Source organism: Apteryx rowi, unplaced genomic scaffold (genome assembly GCF_003343035.1).
Source record: "Apteryx rowi isolate R43461 unplaced genomic scaffold, aptRow1 scaffold_721, whole genome shotgun sequence".
Lineage (NCBI taxonomy): Eukaryota > Metazoa > Chordata > Aves > Apterygiformes > Apterygidae > Apteryx > Apteryx rowi.
Genome location: NW_020451007.1, coordinates 101,546 through 125,719, shown reverse-complemented (window position 1 = coordinate 125,719; position 24,174 = coordinate 101,546). Strand labels below are relative to the sequence as shown.

General features: G+C 36.4%; 1 protein-coding gene across 1 annotated transcript in view; it reads left to right on the top strand.

The window, feature by feature from the left end:
* The window catches only part of ADAMTS20 (ADAM metallopeptidase with thrombospondin type 1 motif 20), a 110,308-nt gene that overhangs the window by 3,088 nt on the left and 83,046 nt on the right, over positions 1 to 24,174 (top strand). Inside the window, exons 3-4 of the mRNA XM_026087587.1 lie at positions 11,606 to 11,768; positions 17,118 to 17,380. Of these exons, the coding sequence (XP_025943372.1) occupies positions 11,606 to 11,768; positions 17,118 to 17,380 (426 nt within the window). The remainder of the gene's footprint in view (positions 1 to 11,605; positions 11,769 to 17,117; positions 17,381 to 24,174) is intronic.

The window sequence follows — 24,174 nt, the reverse complement described above, 5'->3', positions numbered from 1 at the left end:
TTCTCTCACTGCTTGTTATACCTTTTGCCAAGCAGACACAGTCCTGCGGAGGGTAGGTCTTCCCCTAGCTAATGAATTTGGTGAGGTATTGCAAAGAAGAAGCAGAGCCCTGCATGGGTGCTGATGTGTTTGTTGTGGCACGTGCCTCCAGCACCCCTGGAAGGGATTGTGTGGGGAGGTGGGGGGAGTCATGGCCAGCTGATTGCTGATATCTGCACAGAACATCCCCCAACCTCACTCAGAGCCTTTACCCTGCTACTTCTTCCCAGTGCCATGGACTCAAAGTAAATGTTTACCCTCTTTATGTGGCTGCCAGGGGAGAGAACTTTTTGGAGGAGGATGAAGAATGACATGAAGGTGGAGAGACAAAGGCCAGGTGGAATTTTCCTGGGAGATCTTGTCCTCACTGGACACATTCTGCACTCCCAGAAGAGGTTATCCTCATGCTTATGGACTATTGTTATGCCTGAAAAAGTGAAAAGATTTTTTTTCTCAAGGTTTTAAGAGTTTGATTGCTTTGTGCATTCAACAGCCATTCTTATGTACTTGCAAAAATAAGCTAGTCATTTACTGCTCTTTTATTGCATTGTACCATGCTTCATGAATAAATGCAAATATTTAAGGGACTTGTGCTGAGGTAAGATTTATTGTTAGCGAAGAAAGTAGAAACTAGACTGTAGTGATTTGGCAGCCCTTTATATATTTTTTAAGTAAAATCCCTTCTTTTTGTAGAATCTATTTCTCTCATGCAGAACTTGAGTTTGGTGTATGGAAATTAAAATAGAAGAGATTGCTTTGAATTATTGGGTATAATTATATCCTCCAATTTTGTGTATATGAGGGAATTGCTGTAGACCAATGCTGTAAAAGTTAGGAAGGAAAAAAGGACTTGGACTTAGAAAAAAAGATACAGGAAAATTAGCAATGGAATTTTAAAAATTGCTCTGAAGATCTGCCTGAGAGTGATCTGAAGTTAAACCAGCTACTTACATTCACTTTATCCTGTAGTCATCTTCCTCCAACTTCTGCTCTGACTGCATTCACAACCTCACTGCCACTTCCCAACTTCTTTTCTTTTTTTTGCATTCTCAGGTCAAGTGTGTTCTCCCCCTCAAGCTCTGCTTTCCTCTTTCACCCTCAGTTAAGCCTTTTTCTGAGTTTGCCAAGACCATGTACACCCCAGAGTACCCATGGAGCATTGCTTAATGGCTCCTGACACCCTGTGTGCACTTTTGTTGTGTTACATTTCAGGGCATGCTGTAGGTTCAGGGATGCAAATGGCAAAGGGAGGTTAGAAAGTCAGCAGGGAGTCTGTAGTAATTGCAAGGAGGCAGTCTGTAATTAGGAAAGTTTGGGATGCTGTCAAAGGCAGAAGGTCATTTGGAGTGATGGCCTGGGTGCCTAGTTGAACATCTGATCACATACAGGCATATTTCTTACATCTTTAGAGTAATTTTTAAAATTTCACACTTTATTTCACTTTATTTTCCTAAGTTCTATATCTTTTTTGCTTTTACTGCATTGGTCAGTTTTAGCTTCCTACAAACATGGGAAACAAGATCTGCTGAGGATGTCACTGGCTGCATGTGGACTAAAGTGACCTCTCAAACATTATCCAGACAGCAAAATCAAAGAGGTAAAAAAATTCATTTAACTTTTGAGAACGTATAATCTTTACAAGTTTATTGACAAGGAAATACAATGGATGAAGTATCATGATATAAGGGAGTTATCACGATTAATGACTAGAAACAGCCTTCAGTTCCTAGCAGGTCCTACACAAAGAAGAAACTTTTTCTTTTTTTAATTATGAATGCTATTAAAACAGTTTGCTTAGTCCCTTGAGAAGCCTGGTGTTACTTCCTTGGAGGTCGGAGAAGTGTTGAAAGCCTCTGGGGACAGTTAAACTTTGTTTATGGGAGCTGGGAGAATGCCTAAATGCCATCTTATGTGATTCTACTATGAGAGAAGGAGAGGTAAGAAAGGAGGAGACACACATCTCTGGGTGTGCAGTCTCTGGTGTATAGAGCATCTTCACATGCTCGCTGACTTGCAAAAGTTAGGAGTAGGGAAGGACCTGTGAATCTCTTCTTACATGAATCTGCTAGCCATCAGCTTTCTGCAGTCCAGGAAAACATTACTGCTTGGTTCTAATGTAGCTTCTGGAGTGTAAGAAGCTCTGCATGACAAACTGCTTGCTTCCTTGGGCTCAAGGTAGCCCCTTTGTAACACTCCTTTATTGCACTCAAGCTTACTTTGTTTGGAGAGTGGTAGGAATACGGACCTAAGTGTGGATCTTCAGAATTTCCTCAGTGCAAGAGGTTGTGTTTATATTTTATTAATATGGGTCAGTGATTCACCTTTCTGGGAGATTTTGAAAACAGTTGTATCAGCTACTGTGCATGAGTGCAGTGGTTCCTTTTCAAGAAAAGTAGGCAGTTCTGGAAGTTGTTTTATTGAACTATAATTTTAAATTGTGTTTGATTAAAAATTTGGCCAGGAGCTAGAAACTGGTACTGGCATAGCCAGTAGAATTGTGGAACTGTAGTACAGATAACAGCCTAGTGATATTTGCTCCTTTGCTTGCCCCCCCACCCCCTTCATTTAGTGCTGCTTAGTACTAATAACTCCAATGAGTTAAACTACAATGATTTTCCAAAGAAAGCTTTGATGATACTTGTAACTGGAACATATGCTTTACTTTAGGTAACTTAATATTTTAACTTACAGGCTGTTGCTTCTAAAAAGTTACTTCCTAAATCTGAAAAGCAGATTAGTTTTCAGTGTTCAGTTCACATTTGTAAGCCTATGAGCATCCATGAGCCACATACTATTTTTTGAAGATTTTCTTTTTAACATAGAGATTCTGTCATAAGCTAGGGAAAAGTCATACTAAAATGTCAGTGCAACACAATCACCATTCCTGTTTCAACAAATCAAATCTTATTAGTGCTGACTAACCAGCTTGCTGACTTCCACTTACTAGTTCTGGTTTCACTTGTCATATAGGTATCCCAGGTGAGTCTCTAGCCCTGAATATCTGCAATACACCAGTTAAAAATTTCAGTGCTACTAATGTCATTCACTGGATTTATTTTATCCCTCACCAGCACAACTTGGTTTCAGATACAAGGACTGACTTTGTGAGTAAAACATAAAATGTTATTGTTTTTATAGCTAAACAGAACAAAAACCATATCAGGAAATAGGTCACACTCTTAACTCCTCTACAGTGAGATAGATCTACATAAAGATTTTTGTATTTCATTGCTTCATTTGAGTTTTTGTTTTGATTTATCTTTTTTTTTGCTGCTTTCTTCCCTGACTATTTTTTCTTTTGCTCTTGACTTTTTTCATTTACAGTCTTTATCTCATTTACTTTGGTCTGCTTTCCTATTAGCTTTCTCCTAATATACATTTTTAAAAGCAGGACCAGTTTTTAAATATCTCACTTATGTGACACTTGATTTAGCATTTTTTAACAAGAGAACATTTTTAATCACAGAATCACAGAATCCCTGAGGTTGGAAGGGACCTCTGGAGATCATCTAGTCCAACCCCCCTGCTCAAGCAGGGTCACCTAGAGCACATTGCACAGGATTGCATCCAGGCGCATTTTGAATATCTCCAGAGAAGGAGACTCCACAACCTCTCTGGGCAACCTGTTCCAGTGCTCTGTCACCCTCACAGTGAAAAAGTTTTTCCTCATGTTCAGATGGAAGTGTCTGTGTTTCAGTTTATGCCCGTTGCCTCGCGTCCTGTCGCTGGGCACCACTGAAAAGAGTCTGGTCCCATCCTCTCGACACCCTCCCTTAATGACTGCAGTTGCCTGAAATCTTCCCAGTCTTGGTTTTCTGGTCACAGAATGAATGGCACAAATTTCTTATTCTTGCCATCTCATCTCTTCTGGGCTTTGTTTTCCCACACACAGACACTAGAGGTCTTTTTCACATAGGTCTGAGAGTGGACCATAATACCTGAATTTGCTTGAATATGGCCCTATATCCCAGATTCAATTTCTGAGTGCCTTGGCAAAATCACTATTTATCACACAATCACTCAAATCATAAAAAATAGTAAGACAGCTTAAGTCCACTCTGCAACTGTTAAAAAACAGATCCCCAATACATTTTTCACAAACTCTTTACATCTCTGCTTTTCCCAAAGATATCTCTGCAGATGCTATGCTTTTAAGAAGGGGCTAGCACAGATCGGCAAATCCAGGCAGTAACTGCAATTTTAGACTAGGAAAATGTGTGGGGTAGTGAATTCTGAAGCTGAAGTCTCTCACAGAAAATGTTTCGCAGAAATCGTAGGGTGTGAGTGTCTGTGTCTCTACCTTTTTACCCGCAGTGCTGCCTGAATTGTCCTTCATATAGGCAAGCCTGAGTCTGTTTAACAGTTTATGTCAAGGATGCTCAGCCATCTCAGTCTGCCTCTTGCCCGCATCCAGTGTCTGGTAGCCTTCTTTCCCAGTAGCTGCTTGAGCACATTCTGCTTGCCAGATAAATTGATCTGATGGCATCAGCCTGTTCTTAGCTGCTGCTTTGTTTCCCAGGAGATTCACAATCTCTTGTCCATCATTCTGGGTTTTTGTGACACAGGTAAATTTGCTGCAAAGCTGTGGGCAGGCACAGGAGATTGGATTTACCTATGTATTTCCACACATGTTCATTAAACTTCTGTGAAGTACACAGGGTGTAATGTGCATGAACATACAGAATAGGCTGACTCAGGGGAGGAGGAGAAAGAGCACAGCATATGGCCCCTTGCTGTTACTAGGTGCACCTGTCCAGCTAAAATGCTGTGTGAAACTGCTAGTTTGAATTAAACTTAATACCTCCAGCCCCATGTGACAGTCAACAGCTAGCCATTATGGATCCTGGGAGACTGGGCTTCCCAAGTGAGATAACATATCTGCAAGAGTTTCAGTTTTCATTATGTTTTAGATTATAGTAGCAAAGTCTGAGACTACAAGAGATCATACCTTCTGAGTATACATATATTGAAAAAAGTACTCTAGGTGACCACTACTATGTGATTGACTAAAACGAGGTCAAAATCTAGCCCGAGCTTGTGTGTACTGTGTACTTGAGTGATAACTGCCTGATGACTCATATGAAGTTGAAAGGACCTTTTGGAGCTATTCACCTGCCAGTGAGAATGAAAGGTGGTTCTGCATGTACTTAAAACATCAAAACTAGGAAGTTCTTTTTAAACAGAGATAACTTGCAAATGTGAATTTGCTTGACAATCACTGAAAAGATTATATGATGAGGTTTCCTCCAAAACTAAGGGTGTGATTCCTTCGGTCTGTGTTCCAGGAGGGTATTTAGCTTGATGACAGTTTATTCATGTATGTGAGAAAAATCTCCATGTACATATGCATTTCCTTTCACCAGTTTCAGTAGATATTGCAGAGTAGCTACTTTTCCAGAATGAAAGCTGTAAGTATATTTCTATGGCAAAAGCTGTTATGCATAATTTTTTTAATTTAAAATCTGGTTTATTCACTGTAAATTATATATGAAGGTAACAATAAATAAATCACCCTTTCACTACCTCCTACTCCAATGAATCTTGTTATTCCTGTGTTCCCTGCAGGCTTTTCTACCTGCTCTTTCCAGGTATTTTTGACATTGTTATCATAATATTCCCTCCAGTTATCTGCTATTGTCATATTTTGTTGTTATTGTTGTTACAAATTGTATTTAGAAACTTCTGGAATGCTGTCCCAACTAGGCTTCAGTTAGGCTTTTTCTTGCCTAGAATAGCCCTACAGAGTGATGATCAGGATACCTGGAACCAGGTTTTCCACTTCTTGCGTGGGTGTTCTTTCCCCTGTGCTATGATGCAAAATGGAAATACCCTCTTTTTCTCTGTGTTACTCAGTAAAAGTAACTTGGCTGTTAGGGTACTGGGGTCAGTACTACAGTTATCAGTATGGTTAGGTCAGGCATGTTCAAAGGATACTTAGTCTTCAGGGGTTTACCTGGAATTTAAGTTCCAATCTAGAAATATGTAATTGTATTTAACCAGTGATTAGGTGCCTAGCTTCCCACACTAGGAACACTTCTGAGCATATGTGGGTGCCTTACCAATTCTGTTCAAGTTTCTAAAGGTGTGATTAGTATCTGCTGATGAAATCCTGGTATCACAGAATTTATAAGGAAATGTAAAGGTAGGTCACACAGCTCACCTTGCAATGAAAAATGTTTTTGCTCTCTTTAGCATTTTATTCTGTGTGTTTTTAAGAAGTTCAAATACGCTGTTGCTTCTGATCACTTATAAAAAGGTGTTCCACCAGCTGACACTTTCTTGCTAGATAGATTTTTTTTCTGTCATTGAACTGGTGTTCATGTTGTTATTTCTATTTTGTTATTTTTATTATATTATCTTTGGTTTGAATTAATGTAATGTTATCTTGCAACCACTTCATCTTGTCATTTTTCTAGCTGAATTATCTGCTAGTAGAAATCTCTTTTCCAGGTGTTGGTTATCATGATCAGATAACCCCTAATGCTTTTTTCTTCAGTGAACTAATTAGGCTATGCTTCTTAAGTCTTTCATTAGAAAACATTGTAACAGTGGAGCTGGCAGAGAAGGGTGAAGGGCTTCTCACATGATTCAGAAGAGCTTTGAATGAATGCAACAGAGAGAGTGGGTGAATAATACAAAAAGAAGGGGTTTTGTAATTTGCTTTGACCATGAAAGTATCCTTGATATGAACTACTTGCAAGATTTTGAGTCTGAGTTACAAGCCATACTATGAGGGCATGAAATAGACTAAGGCATAGGAGTAGAGCTTACCTGGAAGGAGTCTGCCAGTTTAGAATCACGTTTTCCAGAACTTCTGTCATTCTTTTAGGATTTTTCTGGAACCTTTCCAATTTTGCTGTTGAACGTTAGATTAGACATAAGATTAATTCCATGTTTCTGAAACCTGCTATACTTCCCTTATATTTTCCATGTGTTCTTCGAAGTTGCCATTATACACAAGGATGTAATTTGTATATGGGTATGGTACATACTTTAACCATAAATTGTGCAATATTTATTTCTACTACTGTTGGAATAGAGCAAATACATTGATTAAGCTTTAAGCCACTTTAAACCACTAAGACATACCATATATAGTGAGTAGCTGTGTTGATCCACTAAACCTTGATTTAATATATTCAAGTGTCTTAACTCATCCAGAGTATTTTAAATCCAAGAAATAAATTATCTTTCTCATGTGGGTTTTCTCATAATTTCCTCATATCTATGCATATGCATAGTCCTGTAGAGTGCTCCTGCTTTCTTACTTTGGACCACTTATTTATGATGTGCAAGAGACTGTTTTCAATTTTGTACTCCACTTCTACTGAAGACATCTTTTAGCTGAACTTTTACCTCTTTATCTGAGAACAGAAATAGAATATTTTGAGCAGATTTCTTGTTGTATGATTTGAGAGGCATCTGTAGATGATAAGTAAATCCAGTTCATTTCTGATTCATTTCCTGCAAATACTTGGGCTTCTGTTTCAGCAACCTGTGTCTGTACATCTGATAAGTGACTTTGGTTTATTTCATTTTACCAAAAATTTTCTTTTTCATTTGGCTCTCACAGCCCTTTCCCTTGTGTGCCTAATTCACATGAATAGCTCCATTTGTATCAGCCAAGTCTGTCACCAGTATCTGGTGACCAGACACTGTTACCAGTGTCACTTCCATGAATGAAGTGTGAAACAGACAGAAGAGTGTAGCTGATGACTGAATTTTTGTAGACCTGTTAATAATTGTAAGGAAAACAAGGAGATAACCATGTGTGGCTAATCAAAATCCAACTTTAGCCTTCATAAAGGAATTGAAGGATTTGTATTGGTGACTTCAAACCTGGCTTCACTTTCACTAACTTTCATCTTTCTGAGATGTCTTCTGAAATACTGATTTCCATTCATTAATCTGAACCCAAACACATCTGTGTACTGGTTTCCCAAGAAGCTTGGATTTCTATTAGGTTAACATTGCACTACAAATTTATGCCAGTGACATTTGTGGAATAAATTGTAGTCTCTGCTTGGGTTTTAAATGACAAATACAATATACTCTTCGTAAGTTAGAGGCAGTATGCTTATTTTCATCTCTTATTCTTTTGGGATTCTCATGTATAAAGAGGTCTTTTCAACTTGGATGGGGGATGTGCAAAAATATTTCATCATAGGTTACTAGTGGGAAGAGTCCCTAACCAGTAAGTGGCAACAGTTATTACTATTTATTTATACATTTTTGATGAGAAAAGAGTTCATTAAGGAGAGAATGAAAGTTTGTGACATTATGGATTTTGATTGACATGTCTCCTGTACTTAACCAACAGTTGATACTGAGATACTGTACAAGGATCACTGGGCCAGAGCGAGGGTAAGTGTGATGGACCCAGCTCCATTTTTCTAAAATAGTTAGTCCAAGCAGCTGGAAAGGTGGAATCAGGTTCATTTCCTGGCTTATGGACAATATTGTACCTTTTTTATTGATCTTTTGATTTAAAACAAAAAATACCCTAAAATAATTCTGAGATCATGGAACATAATGTAAGATTCCTCCCTTAACAGCTGTCTACCTTTTTTCACTATAAGTTTTTGATGTATTTTGTATTTCCTTTGTTCAGTGTAATGAAGGAGATTTTTTTCTGCTTTTTAGGCAAGTTCTGTAAGTGCTTATTGTAAATTAAAGGTCAGCACAGTTACTGCTACTTCTTAGTATCTTTTAAAAGAGGAAGAATTGCCTGCTTTTTTTTCCTTAGATGACTTCAATGTGTCTCATCTTGGGACAGGATTCTGGACTTCAGTTAAATTCTTGAATCGGTTCTGATTCAGATATTTAGACTATAGAGTAGTGAAAGTTGAGCCCCAGCTGTTGCTAAGCATGTTATATTGTGTAGTCAGAGTTAGGCTCAGCCTGATATACAAGCTTTGGAGCACCATTCTGATGTGCCTGATGGTCCAGTTTTGTAGTTGGCTTTTGCTGATATATGGTTGCTTTTTTGCCAGGAAAAGTGGTTTCCTGTTCCCAGGTGACCCTTGTTATTTCAGCTGAAAAATAACCTTCTTTGGAGGCAGGTATAGATTTTAACCAGACAGAGGAGTTGATATACGGTGTTTGTGATTTCCATTGCTAGTGCCGACACAAAGAAGGGTCGGAGTGCACATCTAGAAGAGGGGGAATGCCGGAATACCTCTTTCAGAGAACAAGCAATCTTAGATTGACTTAGGTCAGTCATGATGCCTCATGCTAATTCTTCCCGCACTGGATAGGAACAATGCATACATAAATATGGTTTGGAATTCCTAGTTAGGAATTTACCACTTGTAGCTGCTCAAGACATTCTTTGGCACTTGGTTGTCTGAGTATGGGGTCAGCAATCTGAGTGGGATTTTCAGTGATCAAACTCACTTAAAAGCCGATTAGTGATTTTTGGAGTGTGAAATGGTAGAGAAATGTAGCCTGATTCTTGCAGTTCACCTTTTCCAGTGGAAGTCTGATAGTCTGGAAGATGAGTTTAGTTTAAAATGTAGAACAAACTCTGCTTATTTGCTCTGTGCTACTATTCATGCAGTCAGTATACTTCTCTTAACTGAAACCCTTTCTTTGTAAAATCTGAAAGCCTGTTAATTGAAAAAAGCTATTGAAGAAACCAATACAAAATATGTGTTCCAGCCATTAGAAGGAGGAGGAGGGGAAATAAGGTGTGTGTGGGGATAAAGCAGTAGCAATAAAGTTTTTGCTTTCTTAAAATCTAAAATAACATATTTTAAATGCCTCTGTTGTCTAGAAATAGAATAGGTTTAGAGCATGACAGGAGAAAAAACTAATTAGCATATTAGTGTTTGCAGATTTTATAGGGTCAGATTTATCCTGTTTTGGTGGTTTGGACTTTGTTCATAATTTACATAAAAAGCAACATGAATCTTAGAAAATCTTAAAAACAACATGAATCTTTAAAATCTTAGACTCAACTCTTACTGCTTTGCCCCTGAGTGACAGGACCTCCTTGCTTCTGTCTCTTTGTCATTTTGACCAGAAGGTTGTACTTTGCTTAGGACTTGAGAGGAAGTATTTGGCTGGGTCTTTTTTTCATTAGACAACAATATGGTACAGAGGATCCCACCTCAGTGGGTTTGCAATAACTGTAATTTCTGACATGTATCAGGCAAGATTATGGACAGTGTGACATATATATGCCTGAAGCCTAACAAGCTTATAAACATAGAAAATTGACAACTGCTAGAAGGCTCCCAAATTTAAGGAGATATTATAATTCCTGTACAATGCCCTCTATACTAGGGTAGTCTGCAGCAGATTTCAAAAGACTACTGTAGGATGCTGAAAAGGGATTCCTGCTTAAACCATATCTTGCTTTTCCACTCACTCTATACCCCTAGTTTTCAAGGCTGATAGGAATACTTAATCTCTTAAAGCATATTATGTAGATTATCACTATTCTTTTACCAGTTAATGTGCCTCACCAATATGGCAAAACAGCTAATAGAATGCAAAGCACCTGCTCACTCCAAGTTCTTAATTGAGTGAAGTGAGGCATGTGCCAAAAAGTTTGAAAAGCACTTCGGTAAATTCTTACATGGTTTCTCTTCCTCTTAGTAGTTGCAGTAGCCTTAATCTTGATTTATAAAACTATGTCCTCATTTGCTGCTGTCTGGTTTCTAAAAAAGGTTTGTTCCCATCCTTCCCAATGCTATCTACCTGGCTTGGTGCATCTTCTCCCTGTTCGCCTTGTGCTGTTCATAATTTTATGAAATAAGGTACTTAAGCCGTAGGAAGCAATGGCTGTGGTTAGAAGTGCAAAAAGAAGGAAGAGATTCCGTATTAGGTTTTCTTAATTGAATGGGTTACAGGGGAAAAAAAGCTTAATTTTTGAAGTTTTTCTTTGTATATGTGCTTTGGTGAGTAATCAAGTTCCTTTGGTTCCCAGTATGTAGTTACCTGTGTGTCTGCTAGAGAGAAAAAAAAAGTCAAGGGGAAGAAAAACATATTTATTAAACTGTCAACTTTGGATTCCTGGAACTAGTTTCAAAGTCCTTTTAAAAAAGAAAAAAAACCCATCAAGTTAACACAGTTACTAATACATGGTAAAAGTGCAATTTTAGAAGAAAAAGACTTTATAAATTATATGAAGGAAAGGGAGAGGAGGCACCAGCTCAATCTAGAATTCTGACAACACTCAAATCCTGAAGTTCTTGATACCTTCTACTTACCTCTTTGCATAGTTCCCAGTTGGTCCTTGGTTATACCTAGACTCTTTTTGCTTTTGTGATCTCTTTTGTTTCATTAACCCTGTATGGAGATTACATATGACGCATTATTAATAAGTATGGTAGACTTCTTAATGAGATATTCTGCTGGGCCAAGTCTCTGGAAGCAAACTTCTCTTCCTGCTGCCTTCCAGCTTCCATCTCTCTTGCTTCCACTGGGTTTCCTGTGTCTCAAGTGCAAGTTTATTTTCAGTAATTTTAAAATATTATCATAAATAGTTTATTATATGCATGAAATTATGTTTTATCAGTATTTTCAGTGGACAATAAATCAGTTACCTCTTTACTTTCAGATGGGCACCTTTAAGGCACATGATGGTGAATATTTTTTAGAACCTCTGATGAAAGCAGATGGAGATGAACATGAAGATGAACATAACAAACCACATCTTATATACAGGCATGAAGAATTTAAAAGAAAGTATCAGAAATCCCATAAACCTTGTGAAGTTTCAGGTATAGTCATACTTAAAATTTCAATGTGACTTTTTCAAGTGTCAGAGTTCTGGTATTTTAACAAAATGCAAGATTCCCTTTTCCTTAGTAATATTAGTCTCCAGATCTTTCCACTAGAACCTATGCATTTGTTTCACACAGGCATGGTGACCTTCTCATTTTCTACCAGTGGCGAATTCAAATGTAGGACGCAATATGCTTGTAAAAATACATCCTGATATTGCAAGAACTTCTGTGTGGGCTTATTTTTACACCTGTCTTGTTCCATATGTAAGCACCTGAGGACCAGATCCACAGGAGCCGCTGTTGTTTATGCTCGCAAAATATAATGAATTGATTGCAAGTCTAACAGATAATATAATAGATCTGTCAGCCATGATAATGGAAGTATCTAATACTACCTGTTAATGTAGATGTTTCTCATTTTGCCTGTTTTAATAATGTATTCATGTGGCATAGTAATAGTATGTAGTTTTATTTAAATTTAAAAAAAGGAAGTGGGGTAATTTAGGAGCATAGTACTAGGATATGTCACAAGTGAATGGTTGCACTTTCAGAGCTTCACACTGTGTAAGTTAATCTGTGTAAAATGACTTCAGAGTGAGACCATGTGCAATGAATGTGAATATGAGAAGAAAAAACACCATTATTAATACATGAAGCAGAAAGCAATGTGCTTTAATATGTTTTTAGCAGGCAGAAAGTTTTCAGTAGTTTGCATCGTTACACATGTGTCTTCATAGCTGGAAAATAATATGATGTGAGAAAGACACCTGCAGCTACCATCAAAGTACAAAAACCAGACAAAAGAGTGGGATTAGAAAGGATTTATTTGAGATTGTAGGTGTCCATAAACTATAGTTCCAAGCACTGAGATACCATCTGTTTTGAGATATAATGATGTAGAACCCTTTGAAGACCCTGCCTGAGCAATGCACTTCTTAACCTTTACTATTATACTAGTGCCATTTTAAAAGTATTTTTCATTGTGTCTGAAACAGTTTTTTAAGCCTAGTGACATAATAAATGCCTTTCTTGTGCTTTTAATAGAAGCATGCATGCTTCTATTATTGGGCTTCAAAGAAAACACAAATGGGTGGAGATTCACAATAGGAGAAAGCAACTTATATTTGGTTCAGCCTGGCATTTAGAAACATCCTGTCTAATTAAAATTCTACACTTTTCCTGAGATTGAAATCTGCATTTATGCATTTTGAATGTACTTGCATTTCAGAAATGTTTATGTGAGGCTGAGTGTATAACTACAACTTATCTGAAGAAAAGGAAGATAAAAAGAAATAAACCTTACTTCCTTCTCTTAAGAAATATCTGATCAGATGTTTGAAAATACAAATCACAGGAAAAAAACAGTTTAGTCAGTGTTTTAATCTTGGAATATTCTTAGAGCACATATTATACTCAGAAGCAGTATGTTCAGAATGCTGCTTATCCATAGATATTAAAGCCAGAAAGTGTCTGTTATGATCTTCTCACATTGAATAAATTCTAATAACAGGTATTTCTTGTTCTGTTTGGGAGGCTGATGCTATCTGTTCATTGATTGTCATTGGAATCAAGGAGTTAGTACTTGCTTTGAAAATCAAGCAACAGTTTTTTTTTATGATTAATATTATGCAGAGAACTAAGTAGAGGTCTTTTGTTCTGATTTTTTTTTTCCTATGCTGTGTATGAGAGAATATTATTAATATAAGTAGCCTACTATGAGGAAAAGTCTCCAAGCATTAAGAATGTGATCTTTTTCCCTTTTCATTTAGTGGAGCAGCTACAGAGGACTGTGAGCCAGGCATTACTGTCATGTCTTTGGGTGGAGTTGCAGAGATGCTTATAGAGAAGACCTTGTGTGGTTATATTTCTGTCTTTCTAAAGTAGAGATTCATTGTTAATGCTAGTCTTGCCTTACATTTGCTCTTCAAGGAAGAACAGCATACATCTAGCAATATCCTCCTGTGAGCATGAGAGTTTCTCTTTCTTCAGTAAGTGAACTTTGACAGAGGATATGGAGAGGGTTTTTTTATGACCACATGTTATTTCTAAGTTAAGCAGTGAATGCTTGATCAGATTGTAATTTAATGATAATGACAATAGTGAGCCATCTTATCTAACTTTAAACATTATGTGTCTATGTTAGTCATCCTTAGCTAGCCCCTTTTTATATTCAGAGGAGAGGAAAGGTCACTTTTAGTGCCGATGATTCATGTGACCTATTTTAAATGTGCTGTTTAGGGTGAGATGATTTGTATCCTATAAATGCCAGTTTCTCTCTGCTGACTATATAGAGAGGCTGGATGATTAGATTATGAGTATACAATATAGACATACGTACCTTATACAGTCAAGTGAATTCCATTTTATTTGTTCAAAGAAAATTAATTTTGGATTTTTTTATTCAACTTTTCTTTGAATTCCTTATCCATTTTATTTTATCGTTAATACCATTTTAAATTCTCTGTCCTACTTGTTCCTTGATATAATGTTGATATATAAAACCTTTAATCTTTTACAGTGAGATGTGCTGTATTCTATCTGTTCTTCCTTGACAGTATTTCCTAATCTCTATATATGTTACTATATGTTTCCTTCAAAAACATATAAAAGAATCACAGAAAACAGAATTGAAAGGAAATAGGATTGCTTACACTACTGCAACAAGTCAAGATCAACTCTTCCTACATTATTTTTTACCTCTGTTGGTCAGATCTCTGTGGAAATTCCACAGTTCCCTAGACAGTCTATTCCAGTGTTTAACTGTTAGAGCAATAAGGTTTTTCCTAATACCTAAGCTAAATTTCCTTTGCAACAATTTAAACCCATTAGTTATTCTCCAAATATTCTGCAGGTTAGATAAATTTACTGCTTTTCTTGCTGCTACCTCTTACATATTTGAAGACAGTCTTCTACCAGTCTACTCCTCTCTAGACTCCTCTCTAGACTAAACATCCCCAATTTCCTAAATCTGTCTGTATGGATCATGTTTCCAGATTTCTTTACATAGTTGTACTCCCCTGTATTTTTTCCAGTTCCTCTGCATTTTTTTTTAAATCTGTTTCTCAAAACATAATCTTTTAGCAGAGGCATAACCTCGGCTGAGCAGAATGGAATACTTCGGATGTATTTAGATAGTACACAAGTTTAATACATTTCAGTCCAAATTTCTTTTTCTCAGCATTAAACTATTGTTGATCTGTATTGTGATTCACTATAATCCCTAGATCCTTTGCTATAAAATTGCTATTTAACTTGTTACTCTGCATCCCATGCATCTCCAGTTATGATTCCTACCCAATTACAGAACTTTGCAGTTGTTTTCCTTGAGTTGCAGCCTTTTTCTTTTTCCAGATCATTGCCTTCTGTTTTTTCTGGATCACTCTGAATTCTGATGCTGTCCTCCAAGATGCCTGGTACTCTTCCCAGTCTCTGACATCTGTACATATAGTATAAAATCAATTTAGTTTTTCAAATTATAAATAAAATTTTTGAGTAATACTGGATTCACAATGGATCACTTCTGAAATTCCACTCAGTACATTTTTTTTTAGTTTGAAACTGAACCATGATAATTACTTATAAAATTTATTTCATAGCTCATTTTTTGCTCACTTTGTAGTAGTTGCTTTTAGACTAACATGGTCACAAAAAATTAGTTGGAAACTCTGTTACAAGCCTCAGTCAAATCCGATTAGGACATCTACTGCATTTCCTCTATCCATAAATCCTGTTTCCTTAATATAGGAAGATTAGGTTAGTTTGACATAATATGTTTTTGGTAAGTATGTTAGCTATTACTTGTTCCCTTGTTGTCTTCTGGTGTTTATGAATAAAATTAATTTGATATGCTCTGATAGTGAAGGGAACTTGGCTGGTCCATATGTTCATGTCTTCCATAAAACTTCCATTTTAAATACAGGTGCTGTTTCCCATTCTTCCAGTACTCTGAAATCTCAGACACCTGTGAACTAGTAAAGATAATATGAATATGAGATTGCTTCAGCCAGTTCTTTAAGTGCGTCAGGGTCAGTCAATCTGAAAACATTTCATGTACGTAGGGACTAACGTGTTCCTTCCTATGCTAGTCCCTGAATTCTCACCTCTTTATTGTTAGTGCTGATAGTTTTTGCAATTACCATACCTGTATTTTGTGACTGACTTTCAGATGATTAGTCAGCAAAGTTTAAGATGCTTGCTGTTGCCCCTTGACTGTAGTGATCCTAGCTGTGTTGTGTCCTAACTTCAAAGGACTGTTGACCTATCAAAAATAGCTTTAAGCTTTACGATAGGGGGTCTTTCTCTGAAGTATGGAATATGTAGATTTAAATCCTCTCAACTTGAGAATGGTACTGAGTCTGGGTCTCAGGATTCTTGAATTAGTGCTGTAACTGCTAAGCCATTAGAATAAAAAGATTGAGAACCATCTCCTTTGATGGCTGGTTTTTAAGAGGGAATCAAACTTCCACAAAGATAATGGAGGTTGATTCTGAGAGGATTGAAGTTAGGTGCTTAAGTTCTAGAGATTAGGGAGAATTCAGATATGCTTCTCAGTTAAATATTTTTATGTAGGCTATTTCAAAGGTAGCTCCCTGATCAACTAATGGATTTTGTGTATCAGTCATCAGAGGCCCTTGACTGTGCAGAGAGTTTAAATCAGACTCTCTGAATAACTCTGCTGGACTACATTATGGAATATAATTAGCATGTATTACTGTACTTAGTTTGGAGGTATCCAGATAGCTTCTATATTTCCTTCAGGACCTTATCCTACATGATGAATATTAACAAAGCTTTCAGGGAAGTCACTGAGGTTTTTTCATGCATAATTGCTTATGTAAAAAACCTTTTGTTCACAAAAATATAAGGATATAGAAATGAAAAACAATCAATAGTGATTTGAATTCAGAAATCAGGGCTAGTCTTTGTTATGGAATAGCTGGCATTTTGTTGGTTTGGGTCAAATGTTCGTGTGAAAACATAGTTATTTTATTTAATTAACTTGTTTCCTTTGCTGTACTGCTTACTGCTTACCTCATTCCAGCCTATCTGTTTGGATTATACGGCATTCTGGAAGCTGTACAACACTGCTGTCTCCTTTTAATTAATTTTTAACAATCACTCCATATGTGAGAGAACTGTATAATAATATATAAGACATTGAATTTGATGTTCCTGTTACAACCTTCTCTACCTAATATATTTTTTAATTCTTGCATTGGTTCTTTTGGAAATAGATCATAAGTATAATAACTTTCTTGCTTTGTCTGTTTTGTGCAGCCTTTTGACTATCTGTTTTTAAATTTAGAAACTGCATTCTACAGTAAATCTTTTTCTACCTTATAGAAAAAGAGTTGAAGAAGAGCACTTTACTACATCCAAACCTCAGCATTTTAAATGAGGAGATAAATGTTTTACAGAAGTCCCCCATTTTAGACTATGTTTTTAAAAACCTATCTGTGGAAGATGGTAGCAATAATCCACATTCCCGGAAAAAACGTTTTCTTTCCTACCCGAGATACGTGGAAGTGATGGTTACAGCTGACACCAAAATGGTTCATCATCATGGACAGAATTTACAGCACTATATATTAACACTGATGTCAATAGTAAGTAAACTTTAGTTCATTTGTATTAGGAATTTCAATTATTTTTGTTCTGGTGTTTTCTCTTACACAGATTTTGTCTTTTGGTTTGACTAAATTCTGTATTAAAACAAAGAGATTTGATAAACATAAAAATTAAGGCCAAAGCTAGAGATTCTAGCTCTTTTCAGTTTAATGCAGTAAGGTTTGTAGGTGGAATGGTATGATCTATTTCCTGATTTGCTTTTGCATTAAAAGACTTCTTAATCTCTATATTTAACTCACTGAAGCTTAATTACAGCAGACACAGAGGCTAAAAGTCATTGCAAAAAAAAAATGCTTGGTTATAGTAATCTTAGCTTTTCAAGTAATTTCAAATTAATATGGATCAGATTTTGAGTTGGCATCATTTAATTGAGCTTTTTCCATTTTGAATTTTTTCCATGAACCAGAAATCATGACTTGGTGATATGTTGTTTTAGAACCTAGCACAACAAGGTCTGTAAAATCAAAAGGTTTACAATGATATCTGTTGAACTAGTTTTGCTTAGTAAAAGGTGTGCTAAAATGTTCTGTGTAATAATTATTTCTAGATTCCTCTCCTTTCATCTATTCAAGGAGTTTAATTTGTATGAAACTGCATCTTACTTTGGGCTCACAAATTAAGACATCTAAATTTACGTATTTATGGAGTTGTCTGCTTTAACCAGTAGAGAGCTATTCATGTATTCAGCTATTCAAGTATAGACACTTACTTCTGGATGAGCAGAATACCTCTCCAGTTTCATTTGCTTCAGACAGGTGTCTGGTGCCATTTAAGATGCCCTAGGGCATCCCACCTGGCCTGAGCTGCTGCTCCACAGAGGTGTGCAAGTCTCCTGTAGATCATGTGTTGTATCTGCCAGTTCTTCATAGGTGTTTAATATCCTTTAGCATCTCAAATGACACTAGATACATGATGTAGGCAGCCGAACTGAGTCCTGTTAACTTTAATGACTAGATCTCCAGGTGATGGCAGTAGAGGTGCAGTCACCTGTCACACAGATGTAGACATCTAAGTTTAAAGGTCTTAATGTGCACCTTTCATTTTACCTAGAGTAACTTTATATTCATTTAAAGAATTTGTGGAGGAAGGAGACTTTAAGGAAGTAAAATTTGCCTTTTTTTTCCCCCCCTAATGTACAGTTACCTTACAATGAAATGCTAGTAGTGCTGTAATCTTTTGTTAGTGGCTGCCTTTGTCCTGTGCAGTTACACATTTTACCTAGGGATCTTACAAAGGAAATTGCATTTCTAAAGTATGGCTCTGATCTGTATCATGCTTAAAAAAATCTGTATTGCCTTATTTGGTAGAGCTTCTTATATCATCTCAGAACTCTGCTATCACTGCAGAAAAGCAGATATTACAGAGTTAGTTGGTATTTTCTTTGACTGTTTTGTAAGAAAAATAATGAAATTTGAAGTGAGATTCAGCATATGTTAAATTTGTAGTGATTTGATATAGTCTTCTGATTTTTTTTCTAGTGCTGATGTGAAACTATGAAAGCTCATGCCTGACTTAAAAATTCCAGTATTGAAAGGGTTTTTTTGATTTTTTTTTTTTTTTTTTTCTGTATCTTACAGTGCAAACTCAATTTGGAATTCACTTAGAAACAATCAATCCCAAAGATGCCATTTTTATAAAGCTACTTTTTAAATACAGAGTTGTACTCCAAACCAAAATGAAGTAGTTAAAACATTATTTTAAAATGGAAGCTGTTTTTTACAAAACTACAGTAAGGTGAAATGGAACATGTATTTATTATATAATTTTCACGAGGCACTGTTGTGATTGTAGCTAGTATAATTCCTGATTTATGTAATTGGACTTTTACTAGTTAAATAGGATATCTGTGCATTGTATAATTGCAGTTAAAGAGAGTCTGTATGTACCGTTTCTAAGATCTAGCATTTAAAATCTACGTGTAGAATGAAAGAATATCAGTTCTTTACCAGAGAGATTATGATTTCATTCTTGCATGTATCTGTCTATACTGAGTTTCTAGAACTGAGGCATAGGTCAGTTATTGCTGGCCTTGAGGCAGTGGCATACAATAAAACAGTACACCTTTAATGTGAATTTAGTATCTTTATCTAATAAAATATTCAGTAAGATGTGTAGCTGGCATCTTCTGACAGCTCTTATTCCACATCTACATCTGCTACTTCTGAAGGTAATTTTGAAACAAAAGTTGGTTAAAACTTTATTGCTAGAAATATTTAGCTTTTATAAATGCAGAACTTGCTGAAAATACAACTATATATTCTCAGGTCCTACTTCTGAAAGACTGTCTTCACAGTCCAGTTAATTTTTTCCCCCACAAGAATGTATCCCAAAGACCAGCTTAGTATCCTCTGGTCCTTAAACCATTTCAGCTATGACACAGAGTCAGAATAATTTAGGTTGTCAGAGACCTCTGGAAGTCATCTGGTCCATTCCTCTACTAATATCCATATTACTCTGTCAAAAAAATCAAATATAGGCATAAAAAAGAGATACCATTTTCAGTCTCTCCTTTTCTCTTTCCTACCCCATAATAGTTATGTTTCAGTAGCCAGTAATAAATATGAGGAATAGGAAAATAAATGACTATCATTCTTTGCTATGTAATCTATATTAGAATTTGTCAGCATGCAGGTGGGTCTTTTCTTGACCCATGGCTTATTAATGTTTGAAACACCACCATTCTTAGTCATATTTCATTTCCATAAAGGGAAGAAATGAAACTATTAAATTTTTATCCTTTCTGCCATATTCAGAAAGCTTTGATTATTAAATTTAAGCGATACTTGTGTCTGGTCAAGCAACTTCTACTGGTACAGGAAATTGTCAGGTTGTTGACATTTTAAATGAAGGAAGCATTATACTCTACTCTTTTAATCATTCCTAAACTTTTAAGGATATTCCATTTTGGCTTGGATTTTAAAGAAACTTTAAAAGTTTATGCATACAAATGCCATTAAATTGGAATGAAACTTAAGACACCTAACTCCCAGAAGATCCTTTGAAATCCTGGCCCATTTTTCTTTTCTTCTTTTTTTAATATCAGCAACACCGCTACAGTAAACTTGCTGCTATAGGATACTGTTTATGGATGGAAAATAAGAACTGAAACATGCTACTAATTTTTGGGGGTGGTTTTAAGTGTTTTGTCATTTATCCAATTCAACCTGGAAAGGCTTAACTCTCAGCATGCGAGTTATCCCATTGAACTGGAACTGGAATGCATTTTCTCATTTCTTTAAAATTGCATAATTCTTTGCAAGGTCAGTATTCACAGTATTTACCTGTGTCTTGGAAGTATTTGTTGCTGATTGAAATATGTATTTAAAAGCACAATGAATATCTTTGCCATAGAAATGCCTAGGACTTCAAAGGTTTTGTGTTGAAATACAATAAACTGTGGCATTATTTAGTATATGATAAATAAAATAATAATAATAAAGAAACCTGAGGTTGCTAGCTCCTCATCTTCCTTCTCATTCATCTAAGCATTGCATCAACAGAGCAGGTAGTAGACACTGCCCTAATAGATGTAGTAGCTAGAGCCCTCTGTTATCTTAGGCACATTATAGATTGTGACAGTTTGAAGTCCATAACAGTGAGGCTTGATCTTGGCTTATAAACTAACTGAAAAAAAAAATCTTTCATTTGTCTGGTAATTCTTTCCTTCCTTAAAAGACTGGAGGTCACTGTGGTAACACCAAAGGCTCCTCAGATTTGGTTTCTTGATATATTTTGTGGCACTGTCCTCATTTTCTGAATCGGGGACCTGCTTAGTGAATTTTTTTAAGAGATTTGCTATTTATATAGTTATTTGGGTAGTAAAGTCTATTAGTCTATTCTTAGTGTATTCACAGCAAGGACTTAATCTAGCATTACTGGGAAGAAAACTTGACATGTAACACCACCTATGGTACAACTATTTCAGCCAGCTCAGCTCCTGAACTTGGCTGACTGCCTAGTCACATGAGTGCTAGAGCTGGAGCATGGGAGGGAGCCAGCTGCGCAGTCAAGGATAGGATTGAGACAGCATCAGTTTAGATCATTTGACTTGCAGTGGGACTGTACCATCATAAAATGGCATTAAACAATGGTAAAATAATACTGTTATAAAATGGTATTAAGAAGTGTTATTTTTAATTTTCATCAAGATAAGTTCCTAATATGAGTTGCACATAAAAGGCTCTGGCTCTCCATTGTTTTCTTCTTTGTGTAGTCTTTCACATTTGTGCAAATCAGACTACCACTGAAGTAGCTTGAAATAGTTACTGTCATTTTAGTAACATTTTATAGCTACTGTAATTTACCAAGATGTCAAATGCAAGGCAGTGAGTAACAGGTCTGAGTGGCAAAAAAAGTTTCATGTGGAGGAGTCTTTTTCATACTTCATTTTTTGCCATTCTAACAGCTGATTATCAGCACTGATCCTGAAACATATTCTCTGTGGAGAGACCCCTGCACCAGTGTGCTGCCCCAGTGAAACCAATTGGCCTGTCATTAAAAAACAGCTAAATGACTTTATCCTAATATATACTATGGCATGAGTTTAAAGAATGTTCTTATACTTTCTTTGTAGTTCATAACGTGCAAATGTAACATTTCAGTTCTGCGTAACACTCTGGAAAAATGTCTGGATGCATACTAGCATTTAGGAATGTTTGATAGTATTGAGTCTGCCATATAGTCATAATTTTAAAAACAGGCAGTAAATTCAAATGATTTTTCAGTTAATCATATTTATTTTGTGTGAGTGGCCTGTGAAAAGAAAAATATATTTTTAATTTCAGAATTTTGTGGAAGAGTATATTGCTTATTTTCACCGTTCTGTCCAGCTACTTAAAGACTACTAATTGTGTATTTCACTCTTTTTATCCATTCTGAATGGTGCATTTCTACTGATGCTGTATTAATGTTCAGTGGTTTTTATCTCACATTAGATGAAAACTAGAGAGCTGACATAAAGCCATTTTTTCTTGCTTAAGCCCTATACTTTATCATTTTCCTCCTCCATATGTGTAAGAACCACAAGATAAATGATCTTGTAACCTTTATGGCATAATTAAATATTTCTTTGAAAAGGGCTGTTTGATCATACACCAATGAATATACGAATTTGGAAACAGTTATTCTCAAAGTATAATTCATATAATATTCTCTGAGCTATACTTGTTGCTTTTCTTGACATATGGATGTCTATATGTATAAAAAAGCCTACTTTTTTATTGTGACTGTCCTTACAGATATTCCAGCCCTAGTGTGCCTGTGTACTGAATGTACTAATGCCTCATACCTCACTACATCTTGAGTTCCACGAGCTAATACAGAGATGGAAATTTTGCAGTATGTAGGCAGGTATATATTTGCCCATCTTTACACTTCGCTGCTGCCAGTGCTATTTACTATTATTGTTAGCTAGTTCTTTGTTAGTTAGATACTTCAAAATTAGGCTAGTACCTGTCCCTATGACTTTCTCCGTAGTAGTTCAGTATTCAAGGACTGCCGCTAAGGTGAAGCCTCGTTACTGTTTTAGTAATAATAACTAAGGCCGTGGGATTAGCCAGCTGGGACTGACATGTAGGAAGGAGACATTTTGCCAAGCAACACTCATATGTCTTTCTTTTCCTGGAGTACCTTCTAATGGCTAGAGAAGCCTAACTATGGTTGTTCTTTGGGAATGGTCTTTTCAGGAAGTTTCTTTCAGATACTGAAAGGAAAGATAAAGCAAGATGCTTTGACATCTGAGCCATACATACTGCCATTTGATGCGGTCTGATTATAGCCTTGGCTTCTATTTTCATCAAGAGACTGAAGATGGTGATGACTAAGTCACCATTCACCAAGTTATTGCAATGTCAAAGAGATATCTTCACACCTGTCTCAGTCTCCAAGCTAGTGATAAGGCAGATTCCAGGCATTCCTGTGAAAGGGTGACTCAGCCTTTAAAAGGGGCACATTCTTTCTTTTTGTCTCCATCAAAACACAATAGGGAGTCATCTGGAAACTGAATTTGGTTAACTCAGGGGATGGTAGATTGGAGAGGACTTTGACTACAGGAGATGGCCTAAAACAGAAAAAATGGTAACTCTGAGGTGTGTATGCATATTCATGCAAGCTTGCATGAGAGGTCTCTGCTGGTATTAAGTTCTTCCGATGAAAAAGGCAGCTCTGTACAGTAAAGACTGAAGGATGGAACAGATGAAGAGTAACACCAGCAGAAAAAAACCCCGCAACTTTTCTCATTCTCCCTCAGTGAATCAGTAAATGCTATGATGACTTCTTTATCTCAAAACTTCAGACAATTCTGGGGTCTTACAAAGTATATGACAGAATCAGGGTATGCCAATGAAAGAGGTGAAGGAGAAATCTCCCAGATCATGGATATTTCACATCCTTTCAGCACTGCAGTGATAAATAAGAGATTGTTGGAGCCTGCAAAAGACATGTGAGCTAAGGAAGTGATACCCTGTTTCTTTCAATGGATTTGAATGTTTATATTCCCCTGGTACCATGGTTGCACGTAGCACACGAGGAAAGAAAAAGAGGTCTTGTGCTGCAATAACTAGAGAAAAAGAGCTGAAGAAACTCAATTCTACTTGGATATATCATCTATTTATCTTCCAGCCTCCAGATGTGGTTGCTTATTACCTCACCTCTTTTCTCAGTATGTCACTTTGTCACGATTCAGACAGTCTCAATTTGATGGCCTTGATGTCACAAGAGTGACATCAAGGGAAACTAAATGTTGTTGTGCCTAAGCTGCTTCCAGTCACCTGGC